This window comes from Centropristis striata, chromosome 22 (genome assembly GCF_030273125.1).
Source record: "Centropristis striata isolate RG_2023a ecotype Rhode Island chromosome 22, C.striata_1.0, whole genome shotgun sequence".
Classification (NCBI taxonomy): Eukaryota; Metazoa; Chordata; class Actinopteri; order Perciformes; family Serranidae; genus Centropristis; species Centropristis striata.
In genome coordinates this window covers 12,384,250-12,400,363 of record NC_081538.1, presented here as the reverse complement: position 1 = coordinate 12,400,363, position 16,114 = coordinate 12,384,250, and the positions used below count along the sequence as shown (strand labels likewise).

Sequence of the window (16,114 nt, the reverse complement as noted above, 5' to 3'; positions counted from 1 at the left end):
GATACAAATAGAATCTACAGCAAATGTTTGTTGATGATAATGGGCAAATTTCTGAAACATGCCTGTATTTATGATCATTATTATTATTGCTCCAGGAGGTGAATACATCACAGCAAATTCCTCTTTGTGCTCACAGCTGCAGGCAGCCAAATATAAATTTAGTAATGAAAACATCAACAAAATAATTTAAAGTGGGGCATTTTGGTGATCACGATGAAACAAGGGCACATTAGTATTTTTCAGACATCTGTCTGGACTTGGACTTTTTAAATTGGGACACCTGGTCGCCTTAAAAGTGACGAACGATACAACGATGTTGGAGACACAAGCTGTAGAGATTAAGGAGCAATTTGGTGGCCTACTTTCATCAAACAAAAAACCCTTCGGTAAAAAATTTACATTCTTCTTCTTCCTATGTTCCAGAGGTTGGAGGATCCAGTGGAGCATTGTGCCTGAGGTCTCTGAACCTATGGTAAAGACAACTTCCCATTTCCTGTTTAACTGCCTCCTGTTTCCTGTCAGGAGGAAAACATATACATCAGTGGAGGTAAATATAAATCCTTATGAAGTGTTCTCTTTGTTCTATGCAGGAGCCTCCAAAGGAAGACTTGACTGTATCGGAGAAGTTCCAGCTTGTACTTGATGTCGCACAAAAAGCACAGGTACAACACCTCTCATTCTTTAATCGCTTCACACAGCTATTGAAACATTACCGGTTCTTATAGTGCTCAAACTCTCCTTACAGAACCTGTTTGGGAAGATGGCGGATGTATTGGAGAAGATAAAGAAGTAAGCTTAAAAAAAAAAGATGCAAATAGTGTTAAATTACACATAAATAAAGACCTATTGACTTAAATATTATTCTTTGTTTTCTGTGTGTGTTTGTTTGCATTTATCCACCAGCCTGTTCATGTGGGTGCAGCCGGAGAGCACCCGGAAACTTTACATCTGCATGTGGGTGGCGTTCATCACCTCCTGCGTCCTACCATACAAACTAATGGGCTTCATGATGGGTGAGACACGCATGCACTCAGACAAAGCTTCTTTATCCTTCCGACATACTGTACATACTGCATTTGCTGCTGGAAGAATGCAAATACTTATACTCAATCCAGTGCACACAAACAAATGCATTCATGCAGCACTTGTGTAACTGTTCTCCCTCTCCCTGTGAGGAGCAGCTGCAGGCTGTTGGCATGCATTTCTGACAATATTAGTTACTGCTATTTCTAGTAAACAAAGTGTTTACAAAGTGCTGTGGGCTCATATATCCTTGTCACATGCTTAGAGCAAAAATATTTGTTGACATAATGGTTATGTTAGTATTTGTCATGTCCCATGAGAGGCATAAATACATTTCTTTATACTCTAAATGACATGACTATAATGCTCCATGACAAAATTTGTGTTACTCTCCCATTTACCATCCATTCTATATGTATGAGCCTCACTGAGCTGATAACATGGCTGTTATTAGTAATTATCTGGTAGTAATTATCCCTTTGTCTATTACTGCATTGGAAAACTAGCCTGAAGTAAAGAAATTGCATATTCAACTGACCCATTGTTTCATCAAGCAGTTTCAGGGGTTTTTTTTACTCACTATGGCCTTGTTTTTCCAATGAAATATAAACAGGTGCATCTCAATAAATTACAATATCATAGAAAAGTGTATTTATGTCAGTCTTTCAATTCAAAAAGTGGAAATAACACATTATATAGATTCATTACAAACAGAATCAAACATTTCATGTCTGAATTTATTTAATTTCTTCTAATTATAATGATTATGGCTTACATTTAATGAAGACCTAAAATTCAGTGTCTCAAAAAAATTTGAATATTACAAAAGACCAATTTTAAAAAATATGTTTAGTATGGAAATGTTGGCCTCTGAAAAGTATGTCCATCTATATGACTCAAAACTTGACTTGAACTACTGGAAATGGACTTGACATGATATTCTAATGTATTGAGATGCACCTGTAAGCCCTGCACCTCTATTGAAACAGCACATTCATGGCTAGAAGTAGGGAGAGCTTTAAAATATCGTTGTGCAGTGAGTAGTAACGGTATTTAAGGTTTTGATTTGGCTATTTTTTCTGACATCACACAAGATTTCTTCAAGGACCGACGGAAATTAAAAAATCTGGTGATAATTTCTGTTTTTCAGTTTCTGGCTATGTTTAGTGGTTTAATTACCAACACTGAAATATTGGTGTTAAGTAACTCACACTGTTAATCCATGTGTTGTTCTTGCCTTTCAAAGGCTAATTTAAAGAGCTGACTTCATTAGTACAGTCACACCAACTCACCCGGCTCTGCTGGGTTTTTTTTGTTTGTAAGGACAAAAACACTGCATGAAAAGCCATTAAAACCGTCAGCTCTTTCCAATACATGAGAGTAAAAAATGATTATTAACATGTGAAGGACATGGAAACAGAAATTATGTAAAAGAATTTGAATGATTTGAAGGAAGAAGAAGTCTGAATATGAATGGTACTGATCATTTAAAAAAATAACTAAGAAATTGAAGGTTGATTTAAAAGGTAACATTATTTGAGGACAAGGTGAGGATAAATTGAGCGCTGTACAAGACTTGTGTGATGACCTCTTCTTCCTTACTCCGCGTTTGTTGTTTCCCTTCCTCGCCCGCTCCTCTCCAGGCCTGTACGCCGGTATCAAGTTCTTCATCATAGACTTCCTGTTCAAGAGCTGTCCGAAGCTGCGGGACAAGTACGACACGCCCTACATCGTGTGGAACAGTCTTCCCACAGACCCTCAGCTCAAAGAGAGGACCAACGCCACTGTGTCGCGGCGGGTAAGGAGACACAAACACAAACATTTACACATCTGTATCAGCTCTTTGCTGTCCCTCCTCCTTCATTGCCTCCTTTTGCAGGTCAAATAACTTAAACATGAACAGAACATTCAACACAGCTTAGTCTGAATCCCGTCCTGTTCAGAATGCAGGAGGATTACTACAGCTACCCGAACTCTTTGTTTAAGCTTTCCCTGTTAAGCTTAAGCTTGTACCTTCCCTTGCCATGTAACTAGCTAATGAGCAAGTTTAGCAAGGAAACTGATCTAAAAAAACATGTTAAAAATGCCCAGGATATTGTTCACATCAACTCAACAAAAGCTGGAAAGTCAGGTGTAGGCCTGTCACGATAATTACTATATCGACTTATCGTTCGATATATAAAGATAGACAGGATAGTTTTTTTCTGGACTCAATATATTTTCATTTACATGCGTGACTTTTTGTGCTTTTTTGTGTTGTGTTCAAAGTAATACTGCAAATGTTTGACAGGCAGTACAAATTGCCAAAAAAAACCCTATATTTCCCAAGCAGCCATTCCAGCTGTTTATATGTTATTTTAATAATAAAATAATATAATACATATTGATTATCTCAGTGCAATTTTTTTGTTTAAAGAGCCTGAAAGTCTATTTTATTTGTTTTGGTTGTAGTTTATTTTTATTTTATTTTTATTTTTTAATCATATGTTTATTGCACATTTTGTTGGTTGTAGTTTATTGATTTATGTTTTATTTATATAGAATATTTGAATATTTCTTTTCCACATTTCAATTCCAATGTTTTATATTCTTGAATTTTAAAAATGCATTGATGTGGAAAAGGATGTACTTTCGTTCCAATATCGTTATGCAACTAAAAAGACATAAAAAATAAAAATAAAAATACTATCGTTTATCGTGATAGTTCCGGGGAAAATATATAATCCTAAAAAATGTGTCATCGTGACAGGCCTAGTTAGGTGTCCTACAATTAACAGGTAATTTCCTTAAATGCATATTTTTTTGTAGAGATAGGCAGAAACTGTCCTTCATCTGTAGGTCAGGTTGAATCTTTCATGTTGGCAAGAAGCCACCGACTGAAGTGTCAGGCTCCCCCCCACCACTGACCCCCCTGTGGTGGGGCAAAGAGTGAAAAGGCATCAATAAAGTATCAAAAATAGCATCACTCCTGTCAATAATACATTACAACTCAGCCGCTCACATGTTCCTCTCATATGGAGGACTGAGTGTGTGAGCATGTGTGTGTGTGCCTTTTGCTGTGGCAGCAGTCACAGGTGTACTCTGTCGTTTCTCTCTCTCAGCTCTCTGGCATTGAGAAGGTAGGGACTCTGGTGTGTCTCCCTTTGGTTCCTCTGCTGCGCCCGGGTGTGCCGCAAGCTCACCTCAAAGCCTGTGTTTGTGTGTGTGTGTGTGTGTGTGTGTGTGTGTGTGTGTGTGTGTGTGTGTGTGTGTGTGTGTGTGTGTGTGTGTGTGTGTGTGTGTGTGTGTGTGTGTGTGTGTGTGTGTGTGTGTGTGTGTGTGTGTGTGTGTGTGTGTGTGTGTGTGTGTGTGTGTGTGTGTGTGTGTGTGTGTGTGTGTGTGTGTGTGTGTGTGTGTGTGTCACACCTCGGGACTGGCCGTCAGTGTTTGTGGACAGAATGGATCAAAATGTCATGATAACCTAAAGCCCTTTAAGAAATGTCTTTTTTTTTTAATCCTTATATATTTGTTAACATAACATTTAATTATTTCATTTGTTTGCAAGCTTATTAAAGAGATAGTTCAGATTTTTTTTAAAGTGGGGTTGTATGAGGTACTCATCCATAGACAGGGTATTGTAGGGGGTCGAACTTCTGTACTGTCTATGCATAAGCTCCTCATACAACCTTACTTCAATAAATCTGAACTATCCTTTTAAATAACAATTCCCAGATTGTTGACATTTTGGATCCATTGACATAGATGCTCTGTGAGAAGTAGCAGTGTGTTTACTGAATAGATAAAGCGCACAGAGAGTAGCCCCTTGACCACTTTAACTTCATTAGTCTTTCCCTTTCTCCATCCATTACACATAGTGATTAACCCTAAAATGTAATTGTTGTTTGTGTTTTTTTAAATGTCAGTTCACATCCTTTAACACTATTAAAGTAACTGAAATACATAAAACCTGACCTTTTATATGTACTAGGGATGGGCAATTGGAAGAAACCTGCCAACTTCACTATCTTCACTTCACTATAACGATCAATGAATTGTTTAATTGCTGCATGCATACATGGGCAAAACAAAATATATACATACAGTGCTATGCAAAAGCCTGTTTAATAACGGATGCTTTTGTTTTGAAAGGACGAAAAGAGACTTGATTCTGTCGAGCATAAAACTAACTTAACTGAGATTAAACTGTTAAGATAACGTCAAGGAGTTCAGTGTTAGCCCCCGAAGAGGCATGAGGTTAGTTTTCACAGTAATCTTGTATATTTAAATGGGTTTTGTGTTTAAATAAGTTTTGGGTAAAAATAAACCATAATTCATGCTAGCATGGTTTGATACAATAAGCTAGTTTTGCTCAAATTAATCCTCTTGTATTTCTGTGTGTTTTATAATTGTTATTGCAACTTTCAGTTTGCAAACTGTAGCTTTATCCAACTTAATTCTCGGCTCATTGGATTATTTATGTATGGCTGCAGAACTGAACGATCGGCGTGTTTCAGTTTAGTGAGTACTGATACGCAGTCATAGATCAAATTTAAATTGAAAAAATACACATATCGATTAAAAATTCCAAGCGATCGACCACATTCTTAACGACCATTAATCAATCATCGATTAATTATTCCCATCCCTAATATGTACAGATATAATATAATATCTAATATAATATATATATTTCCATTTTTTATTTGACAGACTAACAGATATGTTTTGCCTATAAACTATTGCTTGTATGTTGAGTGAATGATGGCCTCACTCTCTGCTTTGCACGTCACACCTGAGCCTGCTGCAAAGAAGTGCACATGCAGAGAAGCACATCATGTAATACTGAAAGTTGAGCTGTTTTAATTTGGCCATTTTTCTCAATAGCTGTGGGAACATGTGGTGTATTGTGTGGAGCTACTTGATTTTAAATATTTATCCCTGTCCTTCCTTTGCCTCATCATCACGTTCACTCTTCTCCTCCTGTCTGTCTCCTCCTCTTCCACATGTCCTTTTTGTCTCCTTCATGGTGATTTTTCTTTTACTTCCGTCTTCCCGTCACTGTTTGTTTTGCTTTTTCCTGTCTCCTTTCCTTCCCCTCCTCCTCATCCGTTTCTCTCCAGGTTCAGCCGGTGGTTTCTCGAAGCAGCCTCGCCACCATCCCAAGTGGGGTGAGCAGAGAGGAGGAGACAGGTCGCTCCCACAGCACCAAGAAGGGAGCCTTTCATGAGATCTTCAACCTGCCGGAGTTAGAGCGCCCTCTGGCGGGTGAGGGGACTTACTGCAGCATACAATACACCCATCATGTACCCGTTTTCATATGAGTGTACCAAATATCCACAATTCTGTATTGCAGTTTGCTCTATTCAGGTCTCATTTGTAACAGTCAGAAATCTTTGGTATCCATCTGCGGATGGAACTTGTGAAACACGTTTGACATGAGCTGAAGATCAACAAAAAGCTACTTAAGCTTGATTTTCACATCATCCTTTAAACCATGGTTCTGCACATGTTTAGCTTTGACCTTAACCTATTTTTTAAAATCATCAGTCTCACTGTTCTCTGTCCTGTGTGTGTTTTCAGTGTGTGAGAACGGCTGGAGGTGCTGCCTAATAAACAGAGACAGGAAGATGCCCACAGACTACATCAGGAACGGGATGCTCTACGTCACAGAGAAGTAAGTTCTCTCAGTAAAGCATGTTTCATCATTAAAGGGGACATATTATGCTATTTTTTATTATAAGTTTGTAGTTGTATTTCAAGGTTCTACATAGATATATAGATAGATGGATGGATAGATAGATAACTTTATTCGTCCCTGAGGGGGAATTTGGTTCTTGAACGTGTTTATGTACAAGCACCTCGTTTTTTCCAAGCTGTCCTTCAGAATGCACCTGTATTCACGTTTTACTGAAATTCTCTGATTTAGCTGTTTGTTTAAACACCCCACGTGATTAAACCTTGGTCTTTTATATCTGCACTGTCAGTGTCTCATTGCAGCCGGAGATTGACTGTAGAGGAGGATTACATTGGCACTTGCTGCCATGAAAAATCACCAATAAAAGATTCTTTACCAAAAAATTGCACATTAGAACATGTCCCAGCTGGAATGTGATCTGAAATTTGGGAGAAATTAAATACATCAGCAACCAAGATTACATGTTTTCCTGATGTCAGCATACAATCATGGAAAAAATATATTAGACCACCCTTTTTCTTAAATTTCTTGTTCATTTTAATGGCTGGTGCAACTAAAGGTACATTTGTTCGTACAAATATAATGATAACAACAAAAATAGCTCATAAGAGTTTAATTTAAGAGCTGATATCTAGACATATTCCATGGTTTTCTTGATTATAAATTATAAAGAAAACCATGTAAAATGGCTAGATATCAGCTCTTAAATGTACCTTTAGTTTAGGCATTAAAATGAACAAGAAATTAGAGAAAACAAGGGTGGTCTAATATTTTTTTCAATGACTGTATATACAATCAGTCACAAGATGACATCAGCTTATCCTCAAAGTAGAAAAAACTTTACTTTTTCATATTGTCAACTTATCTTATCTTATTAGCCTATGTGATTTTTGACAAAAGATTTTTCTTGCCTAAATCATCTCCGTATGATTTCAAGAGGGTGTTGATATGTTTACCTTATTATTTGCAACTTTGGCCACATTTAATATTAACATCCAACATTGTAACATTATTTATGTGACCAAAAAATAAGGAAAAGCATAATGGGTCCCCTTTAAATCTCTGACTGCATGAGAGAAAAACAAGTAACTTTTTAAGGTAGAGCAGAGAGGAGGAGCACGTAACAATTTAGGCCAGTGTGTTAGTGCTATTAAGTACCTGAGAAGGCGATTTACTAAGAGCTCCGCTAAATCTCCTCCCTGCCTGTCTCTGTGTCAGTCAGTCAACAGTGGATCAAGTAGGACAGCCCTCCTCCTGAGAGTATCTCTGATCTTTAAATCTCTTCACCTCTTTGGATATGTAACTGACAGGAAGTCCGTTCAGTTTGTCGTCCGTTTTGCTTGCCATCTTGTTTTTTTCCCCTTCAAAACCCCTTACAGAGAGCTGATTTCTCTCTCTTTCTCTCTGTCAGTTACCTGTGCTTTGAGAGCTCCAGCTCCAGATCCAGCTCCTCCAAGAAGAACAAAGTTATCAAGCTGGTGGACATCACTGACATACAAAAGGTACAGTAGCAGTTTGAATAAGGGGCATAAAAAACACATTATTGTTCATGATGTAGGAATTGTGATACTTTATTTTATTGTCTAACTTTGTGCAATTAAAACAAATAATAACCCTCTTGTTTTTTTTACTCCTCCCCAGTACAAAGTGCTGTCGGTCCTACCAGGAAGTGGGATGGGCATCTCTATAGCTACTCCTTCCACTCAGAAGGTGCAGTATTTCACAAATTTTGCTCTTTGTCAACTACAAAAGGGCTTATATTATCAACATCCCTTCGGCTGTTTCCTACTGTTGCTATAACGTAAAGATCCCCTCCAGACATGCTTTGAGGCACGCTCTCATTTGAATCATAATATTTCCATTTCACATACTGGAAAGTCTTTAATAATTAATTGTTGTTCTAATCCATGGCCATTTCCTTAATTTGTAATTAAAAGTTTTTTCATAATTTGCGTGGCTTTAATGTAATGGTGATTTTCTGACAAACTTGTACTGCTTAGGCTTGCACTTATTTCCTGGGGTGTTTTTTTGTTTTTTACCACTGGATTTCAGATAAGAAACCGTAGACACAGACTACATTTATAACTGCAATAGTACATGATACGAACAGTTATTACTGTTTACTTATTGTTTTTATATACAGTCATGGAAAAAATATTAGACCACCCTTGTTTTCTTCAGTTTATTGTTAATTTAATGCCTGCTACAACTATAATGGTAAAAACAAAATATATATAAGAGCTTAATTTAAGAGCTGATATCGAGCTCTTGAATTAAACTCTTATGAGTTATTTTTGTTTTTATCATTACGTTTGTCCAAACAAATGTACCTTTAGTTGTAGCAGGCATTAAATTAACAATAAACTGAAGAAAACAAGGGTGGTCTAATTTTTTCCATGACTGTATACAATTTTTGTATTGGAGCATGAACTGTTTTAGAACTTATAGTTTGACTGATCAACACATTGAGTTTTCTTGATTTCATCTTTTCTTGGTGTCTGTGTGAGGTCATATGTGTAGTTTTTACTCACTACTCTGAAAAAGATTTGTATTACTGTATGAGTTATTCCTTCTTTGTAACATTATTCCTTTGGATGCGCACAAAAAGGAATCATCAACCATGATTGCAAAGGTTGAATTTGAAACTCATTTTGATCCGTTTATGATTAAGAATGAAAATCACGACACCTCTTCAACTGACCGTATGACTTTAAACAGTGAAAAATTTATGGCGTAATAGTCAGTGACAAGATATTCTTTACTGTTTTAGACTTTCTGGTGCTTTATAACATGTAGCAATTACATGTAAGATCAATATCCTTTATTTAAAAGAGTGACCTGGCCAAGACTGCAGTACAAAAGCAAAATAGTTACGCCAAACACACACGACACAAACAAAATACACTACAAGAAAAACTAGTGGGATTACAGAATTACACAGAGCAATCACAAGATCCAATTGAGTTTATTTCTCTGTCCTTTAGAATTGACTTAAATTCCCCTAGAGTTACAAAATGTGTCAATTTCAAGACCTTCCGCACATCGTTCCAGGTAGACGGGGCAGAAAATGTAAAAGCCTTTTTGCCCAGTTCAGTTCTTACTCTCGGGATCTGCATCTATATGAAGTCCTGAGAATGCAGGCCATATTGGCTGAGGTTTCTACACATGTGTAAACACAAACATGTAGGCAGAAGTCCAAGAATAGATTTAGGATGGACAAGATGGACAATGTGCGACAGCATATAAGGAACAGTGATGTACAGGATAGCAGCAGCCAGTAATAAAACACAAAGCACAGTGATATACAGGATCCAATTTCTTCAAAAACTGATCAGTAGAAGATGTAGACATGAATTACCAAATGTTTCTGTTCCCTCCAGCCATTGGTGTTCGGTGCCATGATCCACCGAGACGAGGCTTTTGAGGCCATCTTTACCCAGTACATGAAGATGATGACCACCACCAAACCACCGGCCAGCGCAGAGCTCTAGACCGCCCGTATCCCAGAAACAGACCTCCATACTGGGACTCCAGTCTGGGGCAGAGAGCCTCCTGAGATTCAACTGGAAGATACTTTAAAAAACCCACCACACTCCTCTGCTCTGTGAGAGCCTCTTCCTCCTCTTGTGACGGGCATCAGCTTCCTCATCGATGGTCATCTGCCATTGGTGGATTTCCTATTTAGGCCACGTTAGAGGGGACGTGTGAGTGTGTCGGCTACTTAGCGACATCACACACTCTTTGTGGGTGTTGGGTGATGAACAAAATCCGCCAACTGGTCGTGAGGAGGAGTGAGGATCGGTGTGGTTTTTATCAATCAGCAGAAGGCCGGCGAGGGGGCTGGTACTCCTCTCCCACCTGACTGACCAACTGACTGCTTTCCTGACTTACTTGTTTCTGTGTTTGCATGTGTGAGTGGGTGCGTGGGCAGAAATTCTGGTCTTAAATTGCGTAAGTAAGTGGCTCTATTTTTCCTCTTTATTAGCGAGTCAGTGGAGTGACTTCTGCTGTGGTAGGAGGATTTTGAAGTAATGCTCGACCTGGCTGTCAAATGAATATCACAAAGCAACTAGAAGATAAACAAAAGGTTCTTTTAACTGCCAGACACCTGTAGGGACAAATGTGTAAATTTCAGCTTTATGAATCAGTGCAAAAACAACCGTTGATGTTGAAATGTTTAGACATTTAACTGGCTGATCGGTGCCTCGTTGCGTAGCCCAACAAAAATATATGAGTGTGTGAGATTTTTTTTATATGTATTAGCTGTGAAAATGTCAGATTTGACTGACACAGAGCCTTTCTGTTAGTTTACATTGCTGCTGTCTAATTCCTTGATTCTTTTTTTTCTTCCTCCTCCTCTTTCTAGAAGCAGCGACGGTATGTTTTAGTCTTCGTTGTCGATCTAACAGAAAATGTACGCTGCGTTCAGCATCCGCTTCGTAAGTGTTTGTAAGTGTGCGTATGTGAAACGTGTAGTGATTTCTTTTTCTTTTTCAAAAATGCCTTTCTTTTGAAAAATGTCTCTTTGTAACAAACAGCCTTTGGGATAAGTAACTGGTGGTCCTGGAGCTGCTGATTGCGTCCAAGACGAGAGCACAACCACTGTTAGATGGTTCAAACACTGACTGCCATTTAGAGCTAGGAACCAACGGAGGGCTCAGCCTCCCGCGTCTTAGCTTCTCTTTTCCAGGCACTATCTGTACATAAATAGAGAGATTTTCCTTTCTTCCATCAATGGTATTCTCCCTGCACTTTATTAGAACGTTAACTGGACTTTCTGACATCTACATTGCAAATTAGACTTCCAATCCATGGTCAGTGTTTGGCAAATAGTCTCAAAGCTACCACATATGTCCTAGGGTTTCTCTTTTCGTCCGATTACGTGAGTGCAGGTCACGTCCTGCTGGTCTCAGCGCAGCACAAATGTAGTCCGAGCACTTTGTATTAACACCAGATTGATGTCTGCCACAGTGAGCCAGACGGGCTTCAACTGACCATAAAAGAAAAAAGGTACTGCGACTTGAAAATGAAACAGGTGGCAGATTAATTTCCACACAGTCCACTTACACATCGTTGATGTCTGACAGCTTTTGAATTATAAATCTGAACCTGATCGGCCAGAAATATTCAATAAACACGTCTCTTGCACTGTTAAAGGTCAAATGAGCAGTGATGTAATTAGCAGTGATTCTGGATTTATTTCTGAAAGTTTTAAAAAGGACAACCAGGACTATGTGCGTTATCCCTGATGGCAAAGTAGGGAAAATACATCTGGTGATCCATTTTCTAAGTCCAATCTAAATTGTTTTCTCTCTATTTAAGTAACTTAAGAACAGCTGGTAGAAGTTTTTACCTGGTTAATCTTCCTCTAACTTCCTTAAAAAATGTAATCCATAAAACGGTTGGGGGAAAAAAGTGATGCCAGGTGGAAATTCAGGGGGAAGAAAGATCATATTTTGTGAAAAAGTTTTTTTAAAAGTAGTTTTTTTGGTCAGGGTCATTTAAAGAAACTTTTGCCATTTTTCATATTTTTTAATTTTTCTTTCCATCTCTGTAAATAAGTTTTGGGAGGAGATTTTTGTTATCAGGATAATTTTTCTCAGTGTTTGTTGTTGTAATACTCATTTCAGCAACTAGAAGCTAAAGTGCACCAACTAGCCCATGTTGCAATTAAACTAAGCATTCAACAACAAATAATCCCCTTCCAAAACTTTTTTTCACTGATAAAATTTCATAAATTGTGAAAATAATGTAGATCAGATTCAGAAAATTGATCACCAGAAGTTTTTTTTTTGTAACTTGCCTCTCAGGACTCTGTAACTCTGAGCTTTGAAGACATGCTTGATTAGTTTCTATAATATTTGCTTATTTTCTCACTAACCTGTAATGCCACAGTGAGTAGAGATCATCTGGGTGCTCTTCCACTTGTTCCTGATCATCTAAATGTAAGCTTTTTGTAAACAGTAGTATATATGGAAAAAGGTCTAGACTGAACAGAATATTTTAGCGTCACTTTATTTTAAAGACGCCGTTCGGGAGAATAAAGCCGGTCTTTACTCTCGCAGAACGGTCTGATATGTAGAACTACGATGCCAAACTACCGTGTTTTGTTTCGAGGAATGGAGATATGGAGGATATGGGACAGGAGGTCATGATTTCTCTTCACATTGTAGTAAGAGAGGCAGTAGAGTAGCTATTCCACCGTCCCTACTCCTACTAACTGTACGCCCAGCAGCACAAGCTTTAGTTTCTAACGTGTAAATCTTACAAAACACTGTTAAAAAGGGAGACCTTGACATTTACATTTACTTTAATTCCCGTAATTTTTACACTGGACACACTGGACAAATTCTTTCTAATTTAACAAACCTGAATCACACTTTGAGAAACCAGGATTATTTTCTGTTATCTGCACTTCGGATTTAAAATGTCAAGGTTTCTCTTAAAGTCTATACAAGTCCTCTTATCATCATTACCAATTAGAACCAAGTGGGCTGGATATGAAGCTGCCGGAGGAGCAGCGGACCAGTTCAAAGAATCACTTTTAGTTCAAAATAAATTATGGATGAAGATGTTTCATTGACATCCGTTTGTATGATTTGGCCTGTTATTAACAGGCTGCCTTCCCAGACATGGATTTTCTATTTTTGTTTAGGAATAAATTGGATCCATGAACGGGGGAAGACCTGTGGGATGTTAGAGCAGGTGAAACCAGTAATTAACGCTGTCTCACTGTGTGATTTGATGGCTCTCTGTAGTCCTTGAAGCTTTTACCTGAAGCCTTTTGTAATCTGTTAACTCTGAAACCAGCTCTCTTGGGGTCCAGACCCCGACAAAGGCTGCACTCAGATAAAGCACAGAATGTATCAAATGTCTCAAATATTTTCTTTTTTTTCTTCTTTTTGCCAAATCTTTAAGTTTCTGTCTGCCATATTCTGCCTAAGCTCATGTTTACAGAAGGTTGTACAAATTATGTTGTTTTTCTTTTCATTTTTTTCTCAACCCAGTTTGAATTCCTTTGACTCCGGAGTTATGACGACTGGACCGCTGTTCTTGAATTAATGTCTCAGCTCTCATTGGCTCTGCACCACTCACATGACTATTTCTGCTCACCAATAGGAAACTCAACTCATAGCGACAACAAGAGCAGTATTTTAAACCTCATACAGCATGTACATTGTCATATCCAACATCGCAGTACTTGGTTCCAGTGTAGTGTAAGTTACAGTAAAAACAGGCTTCATACAGAGCAGAGATGGTCATGGTGGACTGAGAGGCAGCATCACTGTTTTTCATGTCAGGTGTGTCTGTTGTGACTTAATGCACCTTTTAAAGAGAGGCAGGAATACAATAAAAGGTTGATTGATAGTGTTTTTTAAAAATGGAATAAAATGTGTGCACTCATTAATGGAAGGCACTTTGGAAAAAAGCATTCAGGAAATGTCAACGGAATAATGTGACATTTTGAGGAAAATTCATTAGAAATGTGGAAATTATGAATCACTTTTCTGATTTGAATGTTCTTTTGTAGTCTGTAGTCGTTCACTTTTTATTTAAGCTAATTACAAGATGAATGAACTTCAGCACACATCAGAAGTCTTGATTACAGCACTTGCAATTAGAATTCAAAGTCTTCATGATTTTTTACATTTAAATAACGATTACTTTGGGAGCATACAAATCATACAAACCATCAAAAAATTATATTTTCCCATCTGTTTAACTGTAATCACAGAACATTTACATCTTTCAACAGACATTGTTTAACCTATGATGGTCTGGTGGCATGCATTTGGCCTGAGAGCCCATTATTATGAAACCAGAAGTCAGAAAAACTTCTTTATGGCCTGAAAGCCCTTAATATGACGGCTTTTATCCCAAAAAACAAAAATGTAGTTTCTTTTCACTAAGTTCACAGAATAGTTGTTAAAGTAAAATATCAGCTAAAATGGAAAGCCTTTCTTCCAGAGTGATTCAAATTCAAATGTTATGATTAATACTATTATTTCTAGATTATCTGTTCAATTGAGCAATATGTGAAGGAGACTGGAAAGTAGTAAGGCATCTCCAGAATATGTATTTTTTTTATTTTTGACATTTTTTTAACAATTGGGTTTCAGAATAATGGTCATTAAGATGATGTGCAGTCCCTGATGATATATGGGAAATGATATTTGATAGAGGCCATTAGAAACATAAATACTTGATAATACACAATATGAGATTTATATATAAAATATGACCATTATTTCCTAGACATGTGGATTGAATCACACCATGCAAGCTGTTGAGAAAGACTCCAGGTAGGGCAAAACAATGTATCTATATTTTATGGAAATTTCAATATGGACTCGTGCAATTTCTGAATAGAAGGAGCTGCAATAAAGCTAATAAACTTATTTCCTCAAATGTCTTTTATTCCTCTGATTTTACAAACAGTAAGCTGCACATATTGACTTCCATGCTGTGTACCTCGCTACCAGTAAATAACACAGGACAGTTTGAGGATTTGGTCACAAACAGTGATGTTGCCCTCTCAAAGTTCCCCTGCGTTGAAGCTGGTGTCCTCGCTGTTGTATTAAATATGTAGTTCCTCTAACTGTGTAACTGTTGATAAAGGGTTTTAAAAAGGCATTTTCCACACTGAGTGTACAGCACTAACTGTACCAGAGACACACAAACTGTCTCGAGGCTGAAAACAGCCTTAATCTGACATTAGTTAAAAAGTAAATCTCAAGGATTCAGTCCTGTTTTCTGGACTGAGTCAGTTCTCATAAAACTTGGTACAGTCAGTGAATTGCTAATAAAGCCCAAGTGTTACTGGAGAAACACTGCAGTCATTACAACGAGTAATTAATTTGTCATCTGTAACCTCCTCTTTTTTTTCTCCTTTTTGTCAAAGAGGAATTTGTATACAAATTATTGAAATGTACAGTGAAGAAAACAAAAACCACTGAGTTTTTAAAAGATATGTCTATTGTAAAGGAAAATGTGATGTACATTTTTTAATTTAAGTAAATGAATTTAAGGTATCTCGCTCTTGTGTGTGTCTTCTTTCGTTCAGTCATTATTTAAAGGTGGCTCCAAACTGCAGTACCTCCACACAGCCACATGAGGTCACTATGAGACCTTGTGTCAGCCAGTCAGCTGGAGAATATTCTCCTACTGCTCTCCCTTTTCCATTGGGAGGTCAAAGGTCAGGGGCAACTGCTCAAGGATATTTCACTTCTTCATTCTCTGCAGGAATAGGAAAATGGGTGGTTTGACATGTTACCAGGTCCTGCCCAGTTTAACTCCATTTCTATGGTGATTGGACGGCCAAAGAATCAATAAGGAGGTGGTTGGAGACGTGTGTGCTCTGTCTTGTACTTGTGACCTCAGTGCATCCAGACGACAGCATTTCAATTGGTAAGTGAT

At 37.8% G+C, this 16,114-nt stretch overlaps 1 protein-coding gene across 2 annotated transcripts in view; it reads left to right on the top strand.

Annotated features, from left to right (window-relative positions):
- gramd4a (GRAM domain containing 4a) overlaps nucleotides 1-15,477 on the top strand; it is a 65,977-nt gene extending 50,500 nt beyond the window's left edge. The window contains exons 10-20 of one of the 2 annotated variants that reach the window (XM_059325562.1): nucleotides 424-472; nucleotides 591-662; nucleotides 746-789; nucleotides 904-1,013; nucleotides 2,667-2,821; nucleotides 4,125-4,142; nucleotides 6,123-6,267; nucleotides 6,583-6,676; nucleotides 8,109-8,199; nucleotides 8,339-8,407; nucleotides 10,078-15,477. In XM_059325562.1, coding sequence (XP_059181545.1) covers nucleotides 424-472; nucleotides 591-662; nucleotides 746-789; nucleotides 904-1,013; nucleotides 2,667-2,821; nucleotides 4,125-4,142; nucleotides 6,123-6,267; nucleotides 6,583-6,676; nucleotides 8,109-8,199; nucleotides 8,339-8,407; nucleotides 10,078-10,188 — 958 coding nt within the window. In that variant the 3' untranslated portion in view covers nucleotides 10,189-15,477. The remainder of the gene's footprint in view (nucleotides 1-423; nucleotides 473-590; nucleotides 663-745; nucleotides 790-903; nucleotides 1,014-2,666; nucleotides 2,822-4,124; nucleotides 4,143-6,122; nucleotides 6,268-6,582; nucleotides 6,677-8,108; nucleotides 8,200-8,338; nucleotides 8,408-10,077) is intronic. The other variant, XM_059325563.1, reaches the window with a different exon arrangement.
- The last annotated feature ends 637 nt before the right edge of the window (nucleotides 15,478-16,114 follow it).